The sequence below is a fragment of the Sciurus vulgaris genome (genome assembly GCF_902686455.1).
Source record: "Sciurus vulgaris genome assembly, chromosome: 5".
Taxonomy (NCBI): Eukaryota; Metazoa; Chordata; class Mammalia; order Rodentia; family Sciuridae; genus Sciurus; species Sciurus vulgaris.
In genome coordinates this window covers 128,892,040-128,912,772 of record NC_136465.1, presented here as the reverse complement: position 1 = coordinate 128,912,772, position 20,733 = coordinate 128,892,040, and the positions used below count along the sequence as shown (strand labels likewise).

At 39.2% G+C, this 20,733-nt stretch overlaps 2 protein-coding genes across 2 annotated transcripts in view; one reads left to right on the top strand and one right to left on the bottom strand.

Moving 5' to 3' along the window:
• Positions 1 to 851: 851 nt before the first annotated feature.
• On the bottom strand, positions 852 to 1,286 carry LOC306661551 (cytochrome c oxidase subunit 7B, mitochondrial-like). Its single transcript, XM_079140576.1, has one exon. It carries the CDS (start codon positions 1,217 to 1,219, stop codon positions 977 to 979), a length of 243 nt encoding a protein of 80 aa, XP_078996702.1. The 5' UTR covers positions 1,220 to 1,286; the 3' UTR covers positions 852 to 976.
• A 10,474-nt stretch (positions 1,287 to 11,760) lies between these two features.
• Positions 11,761 to 20,733, top strand: part of LOC306661117 (uncharacterized protein) — a gene marked incomplete at its 5' end in the record, with an annotated part of 30,790 nt that continues 21,817 nt past the window's right edge. The window contains 2 exons of the mRNA XM_079139915.1: positions 11,761 to 11,789; positions 12,171 to 13,092. Of these exons, the coding sequence (XP_078996041.1) occupies positions 11,761 to 11,789; positions 12,171 to 13,092 (951 nt within the window). The remainder of the gene's footprint in view (positions 11,790 to 12,170; positions 13,093 to 20,733) is intronic.

The following is a 20,733-nucleotide window of genomic DNA, read 5'->3' as shown; positions in this document are numbered from 1 at the left end:
GTTCAGAGGTAAAAAGATTGGCTTGTGTGTGCTGTCAGTGTATTAATCCATTTCATGAATAAATAATTTGAATGAACTACTGGGTGGTAACTTCAGGCAGGAGGGGCATGGCTGGAGCAAGTAGGTCACCGGTGGTGTGTCTTTGAACTCTATGTTATCCCTGGTTCCTCAGTCTCTCACTGGCTGGCACGGCAATGAAAGACTTCTGACTGGCATGAGCTGAACAGTTTTCCTCCAACTCGCCCTTCCGCCATGATGTTTTACTTCAACTCAGAACCAGAGGAATGGAGTTGACTGACCATGAACTAAACCTCTGAAATCATGAGTTCAAAATAAAGTTTTCTTCCTTTATATTGTTCTTGTCAGGTATTTTGGCCACAGAGATGGAAAGCTGACTAACACAGCTATTTTATTTACTATAAAGCTATTTTATTTACTCAGTGCTTCTGAGATAAGGCTTACGCTAACAAACACCTCATCACTAGCACACTTTCCCTGGTCTCCCACAGCATCCCATGACTCCACACACTAGTGTGTAGAACTCTTTAAGAGAGAGAATGGTGAATTGAAACTTAGCTAGGAAGTTTTCTTAGGAAAGAAAGGCTCAGTCCAAGGCTGGAAGAGATTGGAAGCAGCAATGACTATACAAAAAGGAAAACAGAATTTTCTCTCCGGCATAGAGGCAGTGGAAGCATACACATGCAGAAGTGGGTATTCTTAAAATCCCAATCTACTCAGTGTTTGCAAAAACTAAGTGAGATCAAATTCTCCCAGGATTATTAATCAGTATGATCAGAAGAGGACATATTTAGAATATGAAAACAAAATTACATGATGGTCTTTTCTTTTTTTTTTTTTTTTTGTTTCAAGGGTACTTTATTTCTTCAATATGCCATATTTAGTAGGTACACAGTGCTTTTACGTGGCATCAATTTTGAGTTGGTTTTGAAATTCAGTATAACTTCAGCTGGCATGATTACTGATCTCTCCATTCCTTTGGGGTGACTCTGCCAACAGGGGACAGGTTCCATTCTATTCCAATTTGTGTTGTTGTATATGTCCATACAGCAATACAGAAAGTGGCTCCACTAGCTAATATAGCATTACCATATTTGTCATGGAAATCAGGTACACATTTCTGGTGGCTCTGTCTTGCCATTGTTTGCTGAATGCTTCGAACTTGGAGACGATTTAGTGAGTTTTTGGCCAAGGAAAACATCGTGGAACAGCAGAGACAGCTACGGTAACTGCAGCTGCAGCTTTGACGCAAATTCGGTCCAGGTACCCTTCCATGATGGTCTTTTCTGTTACCAGTCCTTCCTTTCCCTCCTGTTCTTAGCTTTGTTTAACTGAACAGAATGGACTTCTAAGTATTGCTGCTGTCATCAGCCAGTGCCCAACTCATTGCTCATTGTTTGCATAAGGCATGATGATTTTCTTCATAATGCCTGTAAGCCCAGGATAGAAAACTTTGTCCCTAACATGTTAGCCTAATTTCAACCTTCTTGTTAAATGTCGTTATGAAATATATAGCTCTATTTGAATATTTCCGGCATTTTGTATTATGTCTCTAAATTTTTTTTGAAATTCCCAGGAAAGAATAGATTCTGAGTGGTTCAGTTCTCAGACTTCATTATTCTGTCTTCACAATGTGCATCACAATGAAATGACTGACTAAGGACTTCGAACACAAGTAAATATAGAAGCTCTATGTAAATATGCCTGTCAAATCAGGAAAAAGAAAGAAAAGCTCTGAGGAATTGTTTATGCTTTCTTTCATCTGAAGTGCCATTTTCTCTGTACATCAGATAACATATTGATTTCAGTGTACTTCAATTCTCAATTTTCCATAAACCATAAAAACCTTAATGACTTCTCCGAAGCTCAAGTTAAGAAACAATCAATTAATTTTCCCAGTAGTTCAACTCTGTCAAAATTAAAGGACGATTTTAATGAATTTTTCAGACATTTATGCTCTACACAATAGTAATTTAATGCCAAAAGTCTTTCTTTTACCATTACAAGTTTAAATATATGCCTATTAAATAGAGAGTTCAAATGCTTTAACCTTATTATAGACATGAATATGCAAGTTGCTTTACATGACATTTTTCTAGGATTTAACCTAATGTTGAGCTCACAGCAGCTTTGAACAGAACTGTTGCAAAATCATCCATAATATAGTGGTCAAATTCATCAGCCACCGCCCACGGGACACCATTCTTTCATGTGATTTGAGGAATAACTTTCAAAAGCTATCCTATTTCTCCCCACAGATCTCATCTTACCTACAATTCTTACTGCTAATTCCTCCTCTTTGAAGTAGGGCATTTGTTAAAAGACCACAGTAAAAATTCCCAGAAGGGAAAAGAGGACAGGAAAGGAATATCCTCTTATTTGCACAATGGAGACCAATAGCACCTTAACATGCATTAACATGAATCAGCTCGCTTATCTGTCCCTTAGAAAGCAGAGATTACATATGGGGCAAATGCAGTTTAGAGATGGTGGAGAGGAGGTGGGAAGTCCTGTGTCTTGAAGTCACACCTAGGGGCTGGGGACAAAGCAGTGATGGAAAGGACTGCTGAAAGGGTCTAAATTTCAAAAGGCTACAGGTGGCTTCCAAGTAAAATTTATTTCAGGCTGCTCTGAATATACTAAGACCCAAACACTAGAAAGTTAATTGGGATTGTGAACTGAGTTAAAAATAGAACTACATTACAGGCAGTTAGGATACTCTAACCGAAGTTTCATTAGTAGAATAAGGACTGTACTTTGTTGAAGCAAAAGTTCAGTGATATTGCTTGCTTGATAACATCTACTGTCTTTGGGGCAAGAGTGAATCCATTGTGTGAATCCATTGGGTTTCTGAGAAGACCCCTTCATGGCATTTCATTAAAGGTCTGCTCAGGTTTTTGTAAATTCTGCTTTCATCTTGTTTTTATTTATTATTATTATTATTTTATTTCTGCTTTGTGTTTTCACTGGAGTTATAATTTAAAATTTACTTAATGACAGTGAATGCAGGGAAGTTGTCGAAGTTTCTTTAATTTGTGTGTAATTTGCTCTTTACACAAGACTGGATCTGTTTGCCTCCCTTCATGAGGAGAGGGCACCGTCTCTCACACACTGACACGGAAGAGACTGATTTGCCATTTGGCCTTGTTTCCTGTTAAATTCTGAAGTGGTTATAGATGGGTACCTTTCTTGGTGCTCATCTAGTCAACTGTTTCTTAAAATTTTTGGACTAATTCCATCGTTTACCATTAATCATTTTTAGGCATTTGCATAGTACAGGACTCTTCTAATCTCACATGGTGCTGACTATAAGTGCAGTACTAGGGTCCCTTCGGAGTCAAATCCTGACCCTTCTTCACTTACAGAGAGCAGGTGGATACTCCTTGGAAGCTGGCCTGCCTCATAGTTTCTAGGCTGGCTGTTGCCATTCTGAACTGAATGCAATTATTTCTCCCCCCACTTTCACTCCCAGCCACATCTAAAGCTCAGGCAACTGTGTGGGTGGGCAAATGGAAGGACTGATTATCATTTGGGACATAAATAAAAATCAAGAGGCAACCCAGTCATCAAGTGCAAGGAAGTAAATCACACCATAAATCTTGTGAGTTATTTTCCATTTTCCTAAGTAGTAGCAAATACCACTTGCAGTGCTTAAATAATGTAAATACAAACTAGGAGAGACTTTATCCATGGATCTTAATGAAACATCATATATAATAAGTATTGAATAAAAAGGCTCATTGAACAGATTTTAAAAAGTCAAAGAGAATATAAACAAATGCTCATACATGCATAATACATATGTGTCAGGCACTTTGTGTTCATTGCTGAGACTGAATTTTGCAGGTTGTAAAAATAAATAAGCTTACAAATCCCTGAGGGACATTAAAAAAAAATCTTTTGGTACATCAGACAGAAACTGATCTGAGGTTGGTGTTCCTGGGGATTTCAGTAGATTGTCTGGTCTGGGCCCCATAGCTAGTGTGGAAATGAGTGTGGCTTAGTGATAAGTTAAAGGGGAAATAGATCTGTCTTCACAAATGTTTTCTTCATATATTTTGCTGAGACTCCCTACAATTATGATATAATCTATTTGTTTCATTCCAGATGTGCGTTTCTTACACATAAGAATAGGAAAATTCTAGAAAACCACATCATTTGGAAGTGGCAGAAGCAAGAATGAAACTCAAACTTCTGTTCTTCAGTTTCTTAGCCTAAATATAGTAGAACTGCTGATAAGTAAACTAATTTCATAGTAGTTTGGGAAAAAAATCTCCAATTTTCTTTTGTTCTTACCATTGGTTGTGGTTCGTTGTTGTTTTTAATAACAACCTGAACTAAAATTTTTCTTTAAAATGTGATATTGTCATGAGCATAACAATGTTTCAGACAACAACATGCTGTGCCTACCACGCCTGGCCTAAGAGATAATAATGGAGCTGAAAATCTCCTATCACCTTACGACATTGTAGCCATTATAAGATTGTACCACAATTCATTGCTCCTGTATTTATAGTGATGCTGGTATAAACAGACCTGTGCTGCCAGTGGTAGAAAAGTATAGCACATACAATTTAGTACTTGATAATAATAATGAATAACTGTGTTACTGGCTTGTGTCCTTACTGTACTACCCTTCGTGTGTGTGTCTGGGGCTGCTGCTGGATGTTGAATCCAGGGGTGCTCTTTCACTGAGATACATGCCCAGTCCTTTTCAATTTTTCATTTTGAGACAGGGTCTCGCTAAGCAGCTGAGGCAGTACTCAAATTTGTGATCCTCCTGCCTCAGCCTCCTTATACTTATTTTACTTATAAAAACATTTTTTACTGTGAAACAAACAGTATGCTGTGTTATATGGCAGCAGCCTCATACATCATGTGTTTGCCAACTCTTTTTATTGCATCATTTTCTCCCATTCTTGACTTAACCTTGTGTTGTTTTATTCATCATGGCCCTAGGACCCTAGAAGCAATAGGCCTGTGTGTGTGTGTGTGTGTGTGTGTGTGTGTACCATATAATTAAATGTTTAGCAGGCTATCACATCTAGGTTTGTGAAAGTACTCTACGATGCCTGTACATGATGAAATCAAATATTGATGCGGTTTTCAAAACAAATGCCCACCATTAAGCAACCATACTAAATGGAGAATAACTCTCACAGATTATTTCAATAGCCAGAAAAAAAATGTTTTGGTATATCTCTTACCATCTAAAAATATTTGATTGATACTATATACTCATATGATTCTCATTAATCTAGGAGTTCATCTATATTAATAGCCACCATTATTTTATAAACTATTAAAATAGTGCTCATACCATGACACAATTCTTAACTACTAAGAATTATTATCTTATACTTGTTGAAAGGAGTCCTTTAGAATATAGTTCATCAAATATCTTGAGCTTGCACAAATAAAAAAGTAAGTGAAATTAATTGCCTAGGTATTACTGAAACTTTTAATTTCAGACTTCAGTACTTGTGACTCACTTTATGATTCAGACTTTTTGAAGGTTGTTGTTTTCCACACAATCTCTTCTGCCTCTGCAAAGGTATTGGTAATGCAGTATTTCTTGAACGAATGTCTTGCTATTGTCTCTGGAACTTGTCTTCAACCTGAAGCCTCTCATCTGCAAGTCTTCATATAGATACACCTGCAGTGAAACTACAGGAAACTTTCTGATTTTAGATATGTAAATTGAAAACTATGCTTCATAGAATCTATGAAATATAGTATATGTAGCCTCTTCTTTGCTGAATTTTATACCATAGGAATTGATTGCTATCTTTTAAATTCATGATAGTTGGAGGCTTTATAACAGTCAATATAATTTATGTAAACAATTTCTTATTACTAGAATTTAGAAACTTTCCTTTTTTTTTTTTTTTTTGCCATCATAGATAAAGAAGTGATAAACATCTTTGGGGCATAAACCCATAGCCACATCTTGGATCATTTCCTTAGGAGAGAATTCCAAAAATAGCAAAAGAAGGTAAAATGATATGAAGTTTTCAGTTCCTTTCTGTCACTAGATAGCTATCCAAAATGATAGAATATGGGTACACAGGATGTTCTAAAGAGTAGTTTTCACTACTTATTCACAGTACATAAAAAAGTAGATCTTGCCTCTTAACCAACCTACACTTTTATTTCTACCTTTATTTTTATTTATCACTTGTCAATGTGATAAATAATTCCTTTGCCTGTTTGTTATTTACTCCTTAACTGATCCTATGAATTTCTACCAAGAAGCTCTTAGTCATTGCTCAGACAATCTACAGTAACCAGCTACCTTAATTTTCCTCTGAAGTCAGTTTCCTTAATCATTCCAATGCTCTAATTTTTTAGATACTCAAGGGACTAAACCTGAATCCATTATTAGTAGCTTTTTGTCATGAAGGTAGGAACTACCTATTTAATTTTCCTGATGAAATGCTTATTTATGTCTAGTCTTCTCTTCAATCAGTAACTTTTGCTCTTGTTTTCCATTGTCATAATAATAAAGTTTTCACTCTCCATTCTGACCTAAAATTTTTCTTTTACAAATATTGTCAGACTTTTTAAAAATAAGCAAATTTTTTATCATTTGTACATTTATATAAGAGCCAAGTCTTCCTGCAGATTTATTTAGGAGATAAACACTATTTTTATTATATACCCTTTTAGCAAGCAGCTATTGGGTATGCACTACTTACAGGGTATAATCATTAATGCCTCTCACAATGCCAAGCAGTCTATGGAACATTCCTGGCCCAGTGATAATAATAGCATGTAAAATTTTTCAGATTCTCCCTATGTGTTAGTTGTAGGTCCAAATTCTTGCATGCATAATGTATCTAACTCATGCAGCAATGAAATGAGATTGGTTCCATCATTATCCCCATAGAACAGATAAAGAAATAAAAGCGGGGAGAAACCCAAGATCACTCAGATGGAGAATATAGGGTTCAAATCTAGACCATGTGATTTCAGAATTTGGCTCATTTAATGCATACTTCCCCATAGAACATAGGGTTTAGTAGACAAGATCAGGTCTACACATCTTTAAGAAATACTATAAAACAAGGAGATATAGTAGTATTAGGGGTTGAGGAAATAAGAGAAATCAAGTTCCAAACAAAAGGTAGAATAAATTCATTGGGTAGATATGAAAGTGGGTAGTGTGAAAAGAACAACATATTGAGCCCAATACTCCTGGGTTTAAATTCTGGCTTCAGCACATTTTAGTTAGAAGGCAACTTCTCAGCTGCAGACACTGTACTCATTTGAGTTCCAAGGAGCAGGGATGTAAAGGGGAGGCACATGACACACTTAGGGAATGGAAGTAACAGGGTGGAGGGCAGGTAAGGAACTTGGGGAGCAGTTCAAGGAAGGAAGGAGGGAAGGCAGGCACACATAGGGGAGGAGCTATTGTGGCAGATGACAAAATGGAATGGATATAAGGATTGGGGAAAGACTTAAAGACAGCAGAAAGATAGCCTGGTGTTTCAGTTAAGAAGAAACAACAACAACCAGGGTGATGATTGTGTAGTTTGGGGTAAGGAGAGACTGAAGAAGTGAGTCAGGTGAAAGATAAAATAAGGGCATAAATTAGGTCAATGTCATAGAAAAGGAGAGAGACTCCAGAATCATTTCAAAGGTAAATCTGAAAGAATTTGGTAACCAATTGGGGACTTAGGTTTGAGTCAAAATGTTCCTTACATTTTTGCCCCAGGGACCAAGAATGATGATAATGCCTTTCCAGAGAAATTGCAGTAACTTTAGGTGTGAATCAGAGTTGAAAACTTTGGTGTCAGCAATACAGATGACTTTGTGAAAAGTTTGAATGCGAAGGGAAAGAGAGGGTAGGTTTTGGGTGTTGGCAATCCTAAAGTTCATTAAGAAGCATAAGCTGTTCCGTGTTAACCCTTTCCTTTCTTTGGCAAAACTAAAAGTTCATTATATGTTATAGAGTCTTATGTTTATCAAGAATCTTCATACTCTTTCTAGATTAAGAATTCCTTTAAGATCTTGATGAACCCTTTGGACTCTATCTTGCTATGTGTGTGATCATAAACACACACAAAATTTTGCATACTTAATAGGGAGTTCTTATATTTGCAGAAGCCCACAAATCCCAAGTCTACTCTGTATTACTTAAAAAAAAAAAAAAGTTATTATCTTGTTTTCCAGTTATAATTAACTACACATCAGGTACTGTGCTAAGTACTTTGCCTATATTAGCTCATTTAATCCTCACCACAACTTTGCCACAAAAGTTTGATATTTCAAACACAGGGGAACACAGAATTAGTCTTGTCCAGGTTCACAGAGTTAGTATGTGGCAGAATCAAAATGTGGTTCTAAGTCTCTATATTAGGGTTCTACATTGTATCAGAACCAACAGACGGTATATATCTACAGGAAGAGACTTATTTTGAGGAATTGGCTGTATGACTATGGAGACTGATAGGCCTCAAATTCTGCAGGGTGAGTAGGTAGGCTGGAGACCCAGGACAGCTGATGGCCTAGTTCCAGTCAGAGTCCAAAGGCCTGAGGCCCAGGAGAGTCAGTGGTGTCGATTCAGGTTTGAGACCCAGAAAAAGGTGAAGTTTCAGTTCATATCTGAATACAGGGAAAGGCATGTACCTCTGTGGTTGGCAGTCAGGGAGGAGGAATTCTTTCTTCTTTGGAGAAGGGTCAACCTTTTGTTCTATGCAGGCCTTTAACTGATTGGGTGAGGCCCACTCACATGCGGAGGGCAATCTGCTTTACTGAGCCCACTGATTTAAGTGTTAATTTCTTCCAAATACATCCTCACAGAACCAGGGTCCTTGCACATGGTAGGCAAGCGCTCTCCAGAGCTCTATTTCTTCAGCTCTGTCACACACATTCAGAATAATGTTTGACCAAACATCTGGGTTTCTGGTGGCCCAGTCAAGTGGACAAAAGATTAAGCAGCTTTGACTCCAGCTGCTATGCCCTATATCATTTTAAAACACACTGATATTTTTCTCAGATGAACATTCTTTTTGTTTTCATGTGTGCCTGACTTAAATGATTAATGTTGAAGCTTCAGCTCCCATGTTTCTCCTTTCCTCTGTTAAGTTCTTTCAACTGAAGATTTTAAATAAAAACAACTTGGATTCATTCTGTTTGTTTTCTGTACTCTTTATTTTTTTTTTCCTCTCCAAGAAGATAAACTATCCAAGGAAACTTCTTTTTCCATTTCAAATGTTCAAAGAGAATTTTTCAGGTAAAAATGAGTTAACAACACTTACAAGAATTCATAGGTACTCACTAGGAGTGTGTATCAGGTGTTAAAAGTGTTTTCAAATTCACTGCATGCAATAGAAAGTAAGTGCTGGCTTTTGGTAGCACTACTGAAACTTTCAGGTGCCTGCTTAGTATGCAGTGAGTGTCTTCATAAAGTCAATGCAAGATTCAAAAAAAAAATTATATGTATATATAGGATGTTTTTAGGCCTTGGAGCAAATCCAGAATAACAGCTGGGATTTTACATCTCCTGGGGGACTCCTCAATCTCATAAAATTCAGTCCCAAGAAGTCATAACATTGTTAGAGTGAAGATCCTATGAGCAGAGATTGGAGGCTCAGTTGTCAGAGTACAAAGAAAATGAAAGGGAAGCCACTTTTTCCCTCTGCCACACACATTTCCAGTTCTGTAAAGGACTGAGTGCACGCACGTAAACTTGAAAAAGATGATCAAACAATAAAATTAAAGCCTTTAGTTTACATTTTTTTCCCCTTTCCTACCAGGTGAGAGAAGCCCTAGCAGTAAGAGAACATGCCTTCATTTCCCTTTATTATGAAAATTGTATATAGAAAAGGAGATCAGGCAAAGGTCATGCTTAGGAGAATGTTCTATGGCCTGTGCAAGTAACTGTGCACACTGGATAAGGTAAAATAAATTAAATTAAAATTTTAATTCTATAAAACTAAGCTATAAAAGCCATTCAAACTGCCCAAATTACTTGGAATAATTTATGTTCAAGTAAGGACCAAGAATTCATAATAGAAGTGAATGATGTCTAGAAATAAAGGTTGCAGTTACAGGTACAGCCTTTAAAGGGCATTAATTTTCAAATTAGTAAAAAAGAAAAAGAACATATCTCATAAGGTACTGGTTGGTTGATATCTTTCTCATAAAGGTCCAGATAGTGCTATAATTTCCTTAGAATAAATCTTTATATGTAATGCTTTGAATATAAGGTGAATTTGGACAATGAACTGAATATATCAGATTAAGTTCTAAATGTTTTAGTCTTTTTTTTTGTTTGTTTGATATTAGCAAGCAATCTGAAAAGTATCATGAAAAGGATTCACTAAGGGCCTATTTTCCTGGCATGATGTGGTAGGGGTAGCCCAAATGAGGTTAAACACCATCTTTGTGAACCATCATTGACTGCTCATTGTCTTTGGTTCTGGGGATGCAGAGAGTAAATCACACTTCACTCTTGCAGACTTTGGGGCCTCACTGATGACTTAGCTGTACATACAAAGATGTTACAAGGCATTGAATATCAGTGAACAAGTGTTTAGACATCAAAGTGGTGGGTGTTTCTTGACTACTCTCAGTCCGTATTCCATAAAACAGTATCTGCCCCCAATGCAAAAGAGAATGTGTTAATATGATCTTTCACTACCAAGAAACTATACATTTATTTTTGTATCTCCAGAGTCCAATACCTAGTACAAATTTTGTATACCTGAGTTAAAATACAATTAAGGTGTGAGCTGGAACTCCCTATCTACCTGTTGCTCATCTTGGTGAAAAAATTGTACCACTGATTGCAATATAAACATTATGAGTAAGGTTCAATCCAAACGAGATGTTTATTATGTAGGCCTTCTAGAATTATGCTTGTTAGAACAACCACACACATTTAAAATATTATATAAGATGTAATAAAAATGTGATCATTTCTGTGTTACCAAAACCTAGGTCTTGGCCTGTATATAACCAGCTGATCTGAGTATGACTGGACTGGCCTTGTCCTTCTGGGAAATCAATGACAAATTCCTTTTTTTTTTTTTTTTTTTTTTTAACATAATGTTGCTAGAACTAGATCTTGAAACAAGTTTATGACAAACAAAGTACCCAAGCAAGGACTCTTGTTTATGTTAGAATGAACCCTTTAAATGTGACAGGTATGACATTCATATTGATTTTCTGGATTTTACTTCTCAGAGAATCTGGAAAGAAGATTTGAGCAGCTCAGACAGGATTTCTACTGATAACCCTCTGGGAAGGTGTGATTCTGCTCTTCATTTAGCTCTTAAGTTCCTCTTCTCTTGAAGCTTCTAGACCTGAGTTTCTTCTTTGCTTAAGAGACATAGCCGCTTGTCTTTGGCAGCTGGGCAGTTCTGCAATAACAGATTACCACCCAGGCAAGGGGCACACAGCAGGTGCAAACATCCCTGCTTGGTAAGACTGCTTAAGGGATGGCACAGGAAAGAGATTCTATTTTTTAGTCTTTTGCAGTTGTTATATTTCTCTGGAAATATTATATTTTGAAGAGAAGAGAGGGAGATGGCTGGCATGAGCCATTGTTCTCAGTTTGGGAGAACAAAGTGCATTCTCTTCAGAGGCTAAAATAAGCTGCAGGACAGAGTCATAACTGTGCAATGGTTGGTCCCCAACAACCACGAACCAGTAGTTATAGCCTCAGGGGCTCAAAATTTTTCAGATAGGAGGAAAGGACACAGATAATAAATAGCCAGTCCCAGCCTTAAGGCGATGGATGGGATACTCCTGCAGGACAGACAGTAGCCAGCCATCCCCCCCCCCCCCCCCCCCAGCATTAATGGAATCATAAGCAAGAGTCCCCACGTCTGGGCAGAATCTTCCAGGCTTTATTGCAAAGCTGTCTCCCTCCCCCCACCCTTTATTCATTTTCCACTGATTTTCTATGAGCCTATGACAAGAGGAAGAAACTAATCATAAAACCTGATCGTAAAATCCTTTTTATACTAGAAGACAGCTATTAAATATTCACTCAGCCAAGGTCTCCTTGCAACATTTAAAACAAAAGAGGCTCTCCACTCAGGCTGTCCCCACCTCACCAGAAAATGTATTCCTGGACCAGCGCTGACCATCCCGAAAGTTGCTATTTCCCTCAGTTGAGGGTGAAGTTAGCGAATCCGTAGCTGCAAGTCTCAACTTGGGGGAGGGGGCGACAGCCAGGGCGGGGGTAGAGCGGCGTGGAGGAGGGACTACAGAGAAGGACACTGCCCCCTACTTCATCGAGGTCGTCGCCTAAGCCGGTGGAGCTGCCAGTTGGGTTTGGGAGGGAGGCCGAGGTCGAGAGGGAGTGGCGCCCGCGGTGCGGCGGCGTGGGCTCCGCACCCGCGGCTGGGTGCCAGGCTCGGTACCTGGCGGGCCGGGCGCGCCCCTCAGGCCGGCCGCCCCGGGCGCGGAGGGTGTGAGCGCGCGCGCCCCCTCCGTGCCCGCTCAGCCTCGCGCGCGTCCCGGGGGAGGCTCCGCCGAGAGGCGCCCGGGGAGCCCGCAGCTTCAGTCCTGCCGCCGGCGGAGCTTTGTGCGGCAGCGGCGGCTCCGAGTCCCACCTGCTGGCGGCGGAGAAAGGAGGAAGGGGAAGAAGAGGAGGAGGGGAAAGAGGCGGCGGCGCCAGCTCTCTCCTGCTGCCGGCGCCCACCTCCCGGGGGTTCCGCAGTCCCCGCTCTCGGCCTGCACCGGCCCCCCGCCCCCGGCCCGGCCCGGCCTCCCGGCCACACCGCGGCAGCTGCTGCTGCAGCCCCCCAACCCTGCCCGGCGCGGCCCAGCCCGGCCGCCACCGCCACCGCCACCTCGAGCCCCGGCGAGTTTGAGGCGAGCGCAGGGCGCACGGCGCCGCCTCGATGTGCCCGGGAGCCGCCTCTGCGCCCCAGCCCCGCTGAACAGCCCCCCTCACGCAGCGGCCGGCCCAAGAGGGCCAGCGAGGAGGCGCGGCCAGCCCCAGAGAAAGAGAGCGAGCGAGAGAACGAGCCCGAGAGCGAGCGCAGGGAGCAGACACCATGCCGGGCTGGAAGAAGAATATCCCCATCTGCTTGCAGGCGGAAGAGCAGGAGAGAGGTGAGTGAGGCGACTGGGCCGGGGAAGGCCAGGTGGGGGTCCCGGCCAGGGGCCGCCCCCAGTGCCTCCCTGTTCCCCGGCTACTCCAGACCGGTCCACGGCCGACCGGGGAGGGGCGCCGCGCCCTCTGGGGCCGCGGGCGAAACCAGGTGGCGTCTTGCGAACTCTGAGAGGTTTTTTGCGGGGGCGGGGGGCGGAGAGGGGAGAGAGGAATGGTGCTGCAGAGGGAACTTTTCACTTGGGGAAAGATTTTCTGGCGAGGATGTACGGAGAACTCCAGTTTCTCCAGGGCCGGCTGGCACGTGGAGACCCGAGCCGCTGTCTGTGGGGTGGGTGCTGGGGATGATGGTGGGGTGGGGGGAGTCTTGCACTGCTCTAAGTGACTTTTCAAACTTTCCTCCTCCTTCCGCGGACGCCTTCGTGGTGTCCCATCCTCTGGTTGGGCTACGATGGTGCTGCGAAGCCCAAAGTTACTGGGGATTCATAAAGAAGGAGGAGGGGGAAGAGTGTGCAGGAGGGATGGGGGGCGCTGCCGAAGGTCTCTGGAGGGGGAGGGGAAGAAGGGGAAGAAGGAGAAGAGTGTCCCCTGGCTGAGGGTCTGGGGCTGGGAGTGACTGCGGGGGGGATGAGTTATGCCCCAGCGCAGTCCCCGCTGTCAAGTTAATACCGCAGGACTGCGGGCTTTTTGTAATTACTGTCTATTTTCCTTGTAAAAGGCGGCTCTCTGTGCCAGGTGGCACAAGACCTTTTGTGCTTCAGCCTGCCAAGTGTACTGGGCACGTTGCTTTTAAGTGACTTGTGGAGAGGAAAGTTGAAGGCCTTTTGCACCTTAAATACTTGGTTGTGTTGAGGTCATTTCATGGTGTTTGGATCGTGCAGAGGTTGGCCAGAAGTTCAGCTTGATAACCTGGATATGATGTACTGTGTGCACCACAATTTCCTATACAGGCCCCGTGGGGCTAGGGGATGTGTGTGATGTCTCTGCTAGCATGCAGAGGAACCTTTGCTATAAAGGTTCATCAGGTTTAGTCCCCTGCTCCTTCTATCTCAGGCTGCCCTGAGTGTGAGGAAAATGTTTTAGAATTGAAGGGTTTTCGGGATGCAGGTTCTGCATGGGTTGTAGCAAACAGTTGGTGCTGGAGGTTAAATGGTGCTGCAGGGATGGGTGGGTGGGTTAGGAAAGCAGGGAACCAATCTGGTGTGTAAAGGCAGAGTTTTCAAGGGAGCCTAATCCTGCAACTCGATGAGCTGGTATGGACAATGGCTTGGTTACTGGGCATGCCAAAAGTTTCGGGGCTTTTGAAATAATGCTTACTACTGAAGAACCAGTGTACGATTTCCAGTTTTTCTCTAGGTGGCACAACCTGTCTTTGGTTTACATCCTGTTTAATGACTCAGGGAATTTATCCCTTTTAAACCACTTCCTTATTAGATTTGTGCATTCATTTTCCAGCATACTTTCTGACAGGTGACCTTATGTTTACCCACTCAAAAGGCACCCCTGCTGTAGAAATGCTTCTGCTTCTCTCTTTAGTAAATCATATCTTAAAAGTAGCAAATAGCAGCACCAATAATTTACAACCAGGTAAAAGCAGTAAATGAAAGCATTCTGTCAAGCATAGAGTGTCCTATCAACTAAATGGCACAATGCACTTGATGTTAAATGTATCCTTTTGATAAAAAAAAAAAATCAAATCACAGTGCTGCCAACAAGTTTTATCAGAATGCTGAAATGGGTAGATTTTTGGATTGTGTCAAAATGTACTTGTATGTCTTTTAGAAATATATGGTAACTTTGAAAGATGATCACCTAATCTGTTTGGTGGAGATAAGACTGAAATTCCTCCAGAACATAAAAATCTGAATCACAAATTGGGCTGCCTTAGCTTCTCCAGTAGGAGAAAACAGGGAATGTTTGCTGACTTGATGTCTTTTTTCATGTTAAAGTTTACTTACTTCTTGCTCATATTATGAGATACTTTTCTAAAATTAGTATTGGGGGGTGCTTTTTTCTTTAAGTTTCTTGTTTTATTGAGAACACATAAATAGATGTTTTTGTTTCCTTAAACTTTTCCTTTCTACTTAGTATGTGTGTTTGTGTTTTAATTTGTGTGTGTGTGCGGAGGGGAGAGGGGTGTTTAAATATACTGATGCTTACATGACTTTTAATGTATCTGTCAGAGGACACTGAGCTTGGCCGATCCTTTTTGAAGAATTTATTGTAAAGTGTTGAGCAATTATTTTCTATTTGCATTTGAAGTCAGACTGTGTAGGGTTTTTTCCCCCCTTGGATCTTAAAATATTAACATTTAAACAGTGTTATGTTCTTTTAAAATATAAACAGAAAGATAAACTTGTCAGACCAGCCAGGAAAATAATAAACATGGAACAAGTAGATTTTAAATTTTATTGGGGATATCATTGATCAAAAGGTTAATTTCTAGAAGGGGAGGAAAAGGAGAGATACTAAGGAATGAGACTGACTAAATCATATTTTTGTGTTTGGTGCATGAATGAATTTATAACAATGAATTCCACTGTTATGTATTATTATAATGCACCAATAAAATATGGAAAAAGGCCAGTTTCTAATACTTTTAAATTCTAAGGTTGGCTGTGCTTATGTAACCACTACTCTTTCAGTATATACTCCCCAGCCCCAGTTTTCATCTAAACATACTAAAATCTAATATGGAGACTACTCTACCATAACCTTTTTCATGTATATTTTCAAAAAGTTAAATCTGTCTTTGAATTATAATACAAATTAATGTAAGATTCTAGCTAGCTTCCTTAAATACCATGTATACAAACAAGTCTATATCTTAGCATTATTCTCTTAAAAATGCTAGTTTCAATTCAAGGACTGAGTGAACATGCTCTCTTGGTATTGTCACATACAGAAAGAGGTTTGATTGAGCTATATAATTTCATGTCATACCTACATGCCATTCATAACTTAGATTCATTTTGAAGGCCTCTGTCTAGATGATTCTGAATGAACTATTGCTATTGCATGCAATGCTAAGCATGAGAAACTGTTACATATGGGTTGTTGGTAGTGAATGCAGTCACTTCCAAAATGACATGTTAATATTCGCCCATGTAAAGTGATGTACTATTAAAATTCAGGGCATGTTTCTCTGTCCTCCCCCCGATTTTCTGCTTGAGTTCCTAAACCCAATCCATTTAGGAGTTACCAAATATACTTTTGGGTAAATGGTTTAGGAGAAATGATTCTGAGAAGTGTTCTATTTAATATCCTTTTCAATCAAATTAAATTAAGCAATTTATTGGTTGTTTTACATCTGCATACTAGCTGATGATGTGTAATAAGAATATAGTTGTTGAGTAAAATCCTAGTACAGAAGGATAGGTTCATCTGTAATTAACAATGCCTTTCTTTTGCTTTGTAATTTTCCTTCTAATTTGTGTGGCTTCTGTTAGTAAATGTTTATTGTGATTTAATAATGTGCAGTTAGGGTATGGAATCAAGCTGGTTAGGAAGATTATCATCTATCTCTGCAAACATATTTCTTGTTAGTTTGGGGGGAATAGAAAAATGTTAGTTGGTATTTTCTCTTATTTTTTAAACTGTATTTATAATTACCACAGTATATGAATATTATCCAATTATAAAGATGTGAAGAATGCATTTCACATCAGCATGTGAAAGTGTGTGCATTTTTGTAGTTCTCCACACCTTTGCCTTTTCATTTTTCTCATAAGTTTTGGGGATCTACACGTAAACTTCAGAAAGCCCCTTTCAATTTCTGTTGTAAGAATTATTGTGTCTGGGTTTTTGCTTGTATTTTGGAAAATGAGAGATATGGATCTCTTTAGATAGAAATGATTAGTTTTTTGTAAAGTATCTATGAGAAAGCAGAGGGGGCTTAAAAAGTGTGCCTGTACTACATCCTTGGTTTCAGCTTTTACATTACAAGATCTGGTGATCCTACCCCATGCACTTTTTAATAAAAAGTTCAATTTGAAATCTTGAATTTTGATTGGGAAATGCTATGGGGAAAAGAGAAGAAATCAAACACACCTAGGATCTGCTGTGTGTCAGCACTGTCAAATGTTTCACATGAATTATTTGGTACAATTATTTAGTACCAACATGCCTGTAAGGGTTGTAAGTTAGGTATTATTAGCTCCCTTTCTGAGGTTCAAAGTTAATAAATTTGCTTAAAGTTACAAAGTCAAGATTTAGGGGAATAGTTTCTAAAAGATAATTTTAAAAAGAAATTAAGTTCTCTAAGAGTAAATTTGTTGCATTTTATTAACATTAGACATCTTTTTTTTCTTTGGAATTTTAATGCTACCACAAAATCTTTCATTAAGGATTCATCAGAAACTGGGTGCAGTAGTGCATGCCTATAATCCTAGCAACTCCAGAGGCTGAGGCAGGAGGATTGCAAGTTTGAGGTCAGCCTCAGTAACTTAACAAGATCCTGTCTCAAAATAAAATCAGATGAAATAATGGACTGAGTATATAACTTGGTGGGAAAGTGCCCCTGGGTTGAATTACAAGTGCCCACTCATTCCTCACCAATTCATCAGAAGAGTTTTGGTTTTATTACATACATTGGCAAAACACTCTGAGGTATACTTTGGGCATTTGACAAGTTGGCTTTGTAAGATTGATATATTAACTTCAACAATGAGAGTAGAAACTTCAACATATTTTTAAGTATAATTATCTGACTAAACTTAAAGTAACTCATTTTAGTGAATGGATTTTTTTTTTTCACCAAGTCATTAGCATTGTTGTATAGTTTTTCTTCTTTTCAAATAGTATTCACCATAAAGGCAAAAATTAAGAATTGGACCTTGTTTCCCCACTGTGGTGAGCTAGTAAAGGACTGTGTAGTCAGTAGCTATTGTGCATTTGCTCTGTTGCCAACATTTTATTTAATTAAAGGCATACATTTGAACTTTACTGGCTACCAGTTGCCAAACAAATGGGCTTCAGATAATACTTTCTTTTGCAGCAACCTGATAGGGTAGTTTTCTAAAGAAAAGGAAATATCAACTTATAGGAGTAGAGGAAATTGAGAATTGAATACCATGGTTTTTAAAACTGTTATATTCAATGTTGCATGATAGGGAACTGTTTAAAGCATTTACGATTTTATTTATTTTCAGTTGTTACAATAGTAGTAATATAAAATACAAGAGTAATAGTAATAGTAATATAACATGTCTAACAGAGAGCATTATTCAAATGCAAAGCCAAAACCTCTAATTCTGTTTTTTAAGTTTGCTTATTTTTAAATTGAAAATTTTTCTAAATCTAAATATAAAAACCTATTGATACAAATTTCCTTATTCAAAAAGCCTAGTGGGGTTGGGGAGTGTAGCTCAGCCTAACAAACTGGAAGTCCTGGGTTTAATTCCCAGCACTGCAAAAGAAGCCTCGTTTGGGCATGTCAGTGACTAACGGGGGCTCTCAGTCTTATGGGAAAGTTAATCTTGTCTAAATATATCTACCAATTAAAATGTACCTGATGTAATTTCTTATCATCCTTCATTTCAACAGTGATTAAACTTTAAGCACTAAATGAGGAATGTGGAGAAGATATGGTTTGTATCCTAGAGAGATTTCTTAGCCTGGGAATGGTGACTGATAACAAAAAATTTGAAGTCAGACAGCATTGAGTTTAAATCCACTCTAGCATTTATTAGCTCTGTGGCCTTTTAACTTCTCAAAGCCTTTTTGTTCCCCAAGATAAGAACAAGTAACATCTCTCTCATGTGAGGATTAAATGAAATTAACAAATGTGAAGGAATTTATAATAATATCTTTATATAGTTAGAGCTCAGTAATGGCAACTGTTATCATCATGATATTAAGATATTAGTAAGCTTAACACCTTAGCTTTTCCTGATGATGAAATGATAAGAGTTTTGTTCTTTACAAACTTCATGAACTAGTAGGGGGAAAAAAGCACTTTGTGGAAAGCTACACTGCAACGTAGACTTTTCTGAGACCAAGTTTTTTGATATATTCTAAGAGTTTGACTCTCTTACAGAAGAAATTCCATGGTGGAAAGAAAAGCACCCAAGGCCATATTTCATACCCTTAGCAAATGTTTATTGAGCATCACCTGCCATAATGGGTGCTAGGGATGAGGAAATGATGGTTTTCATTTTCAAGGAGATGATTAAGTGTAGCTATAGAGTCATGGGCATGACAGATGGCTCTAGTGTAGCCTCTGTGCTCTTGTGCACAGCAGTGTTAAGGGAGCAGAGAGTGGGGATTGATTATGCTAAGGGTAGGTAGGGAGAAGACAGCTGAAGACAGCTGTCAGAGGAGGTGGCAAAGAGGAAGTGTTAAAAGACTTGAAGGGAGGGGAAGGGGTTTGAAGGCTTGGAGGGGACTTATGGAAATATATTTCAGGTGAAGGGCATGCTGTGTTCCAAAGCATTGTGGAATGAGATATTCCATGGACCACTACTGATTTCTTATGGGACTGAAATATAGAAAAATAACATGCATATGGAGTATTTACTATGAGTATTCATTTGTCCCATGAGTAGAGAAACTGGGTGGGAGAACATGAGACTGAGAGGTATGGATTCTGAAGGACTTCAAATACCAGGTTAGAGCTCAGATTGCAGGAGATGAGGAGTTATTTGAAGAATTTCCGAAGGAGGAGTAACAAGATTGAATTTTCTTCTTCTTGGTAAGATCACCTTGGCAACATGGAGGAAAGATTTGAAAAGTAGAAGGACTTAGAAGGGTGGGGGTCAAGTAGCTGGCTGTAGCCCTATTTCGGACGTGCAGAGATACACAGGAGAAGGATTTGGTGAGCAGCTAAATGTAGGAAATATAGAGGGTTAGGTCTCTAGTTCAGATACTAATTAGAGTTGTGTATCCAGACTCAGTATCTTGGTGCAGAGTCTGGTATCCTTTCCACCATATAGTGCTTAAAAAAAAAAAAAAAATTTTTTTTTTTTTTTTTTTTTTTTTTTTTTTTTTTTTTTTAATCCATGCTAACACTCAATCTGCAGTGTAGGGGAAAGAGTAAACATAATTTGGTACAATAATGGAAAAATAAAGGACCACTAGAATGGTTGATTACCAACCTGGGACGATGATAACTTGTTGTGCTTTATCTTTTTTTCTTTCAGTTACATAAAATGTACTATGTAAATACTATGTAAATACTATGTAATACTAAAGAAAAAATAATTATTGTCCTGTACATATAGCTCTTAAAACTAATTTGAAATTTAAGTGATTTTTTTAACTGAAAGAGAAAAAATAGTAGTAATTATTGTGTAAACTGTCTTCTCTATTGGTAGAATTGAGTAATGTTTTAAAAATTATTTCTCTGAAAACAATAAAGACTGTGTCAGTGGTTTCAATATATTTTTTACACCAGACTCAGAGTCAGAACACAGGGGTTAAGTTCTTTTGAGCCATTTTCCTGGCTATTTGGTCTAAGCAGAAATAGCCCCTCTTAATTTTGGTTTTCTCATCTGTTAAGGAAGGATGATTCTTGGCACCCTGATCTCCTGGGATTATGTTAAGAGGTGAAAGTTGTTCTTGCTGCATTGCAATATAAAGCTATTATTGCTACATTGCTATATTACAAAGGTGAGAAGTTGGCAGAAGACTGAAAGTTTTAAAGT

Coding starts and splice junctions, on each gene's coding strand:
- LOC306661551 (XM_079140576.1), bottom strand. CDS start 1,219: ATGTTTTCCTTGGCCAAAAACTCACTAAATCGTCTCCAAGTTCGAAGC.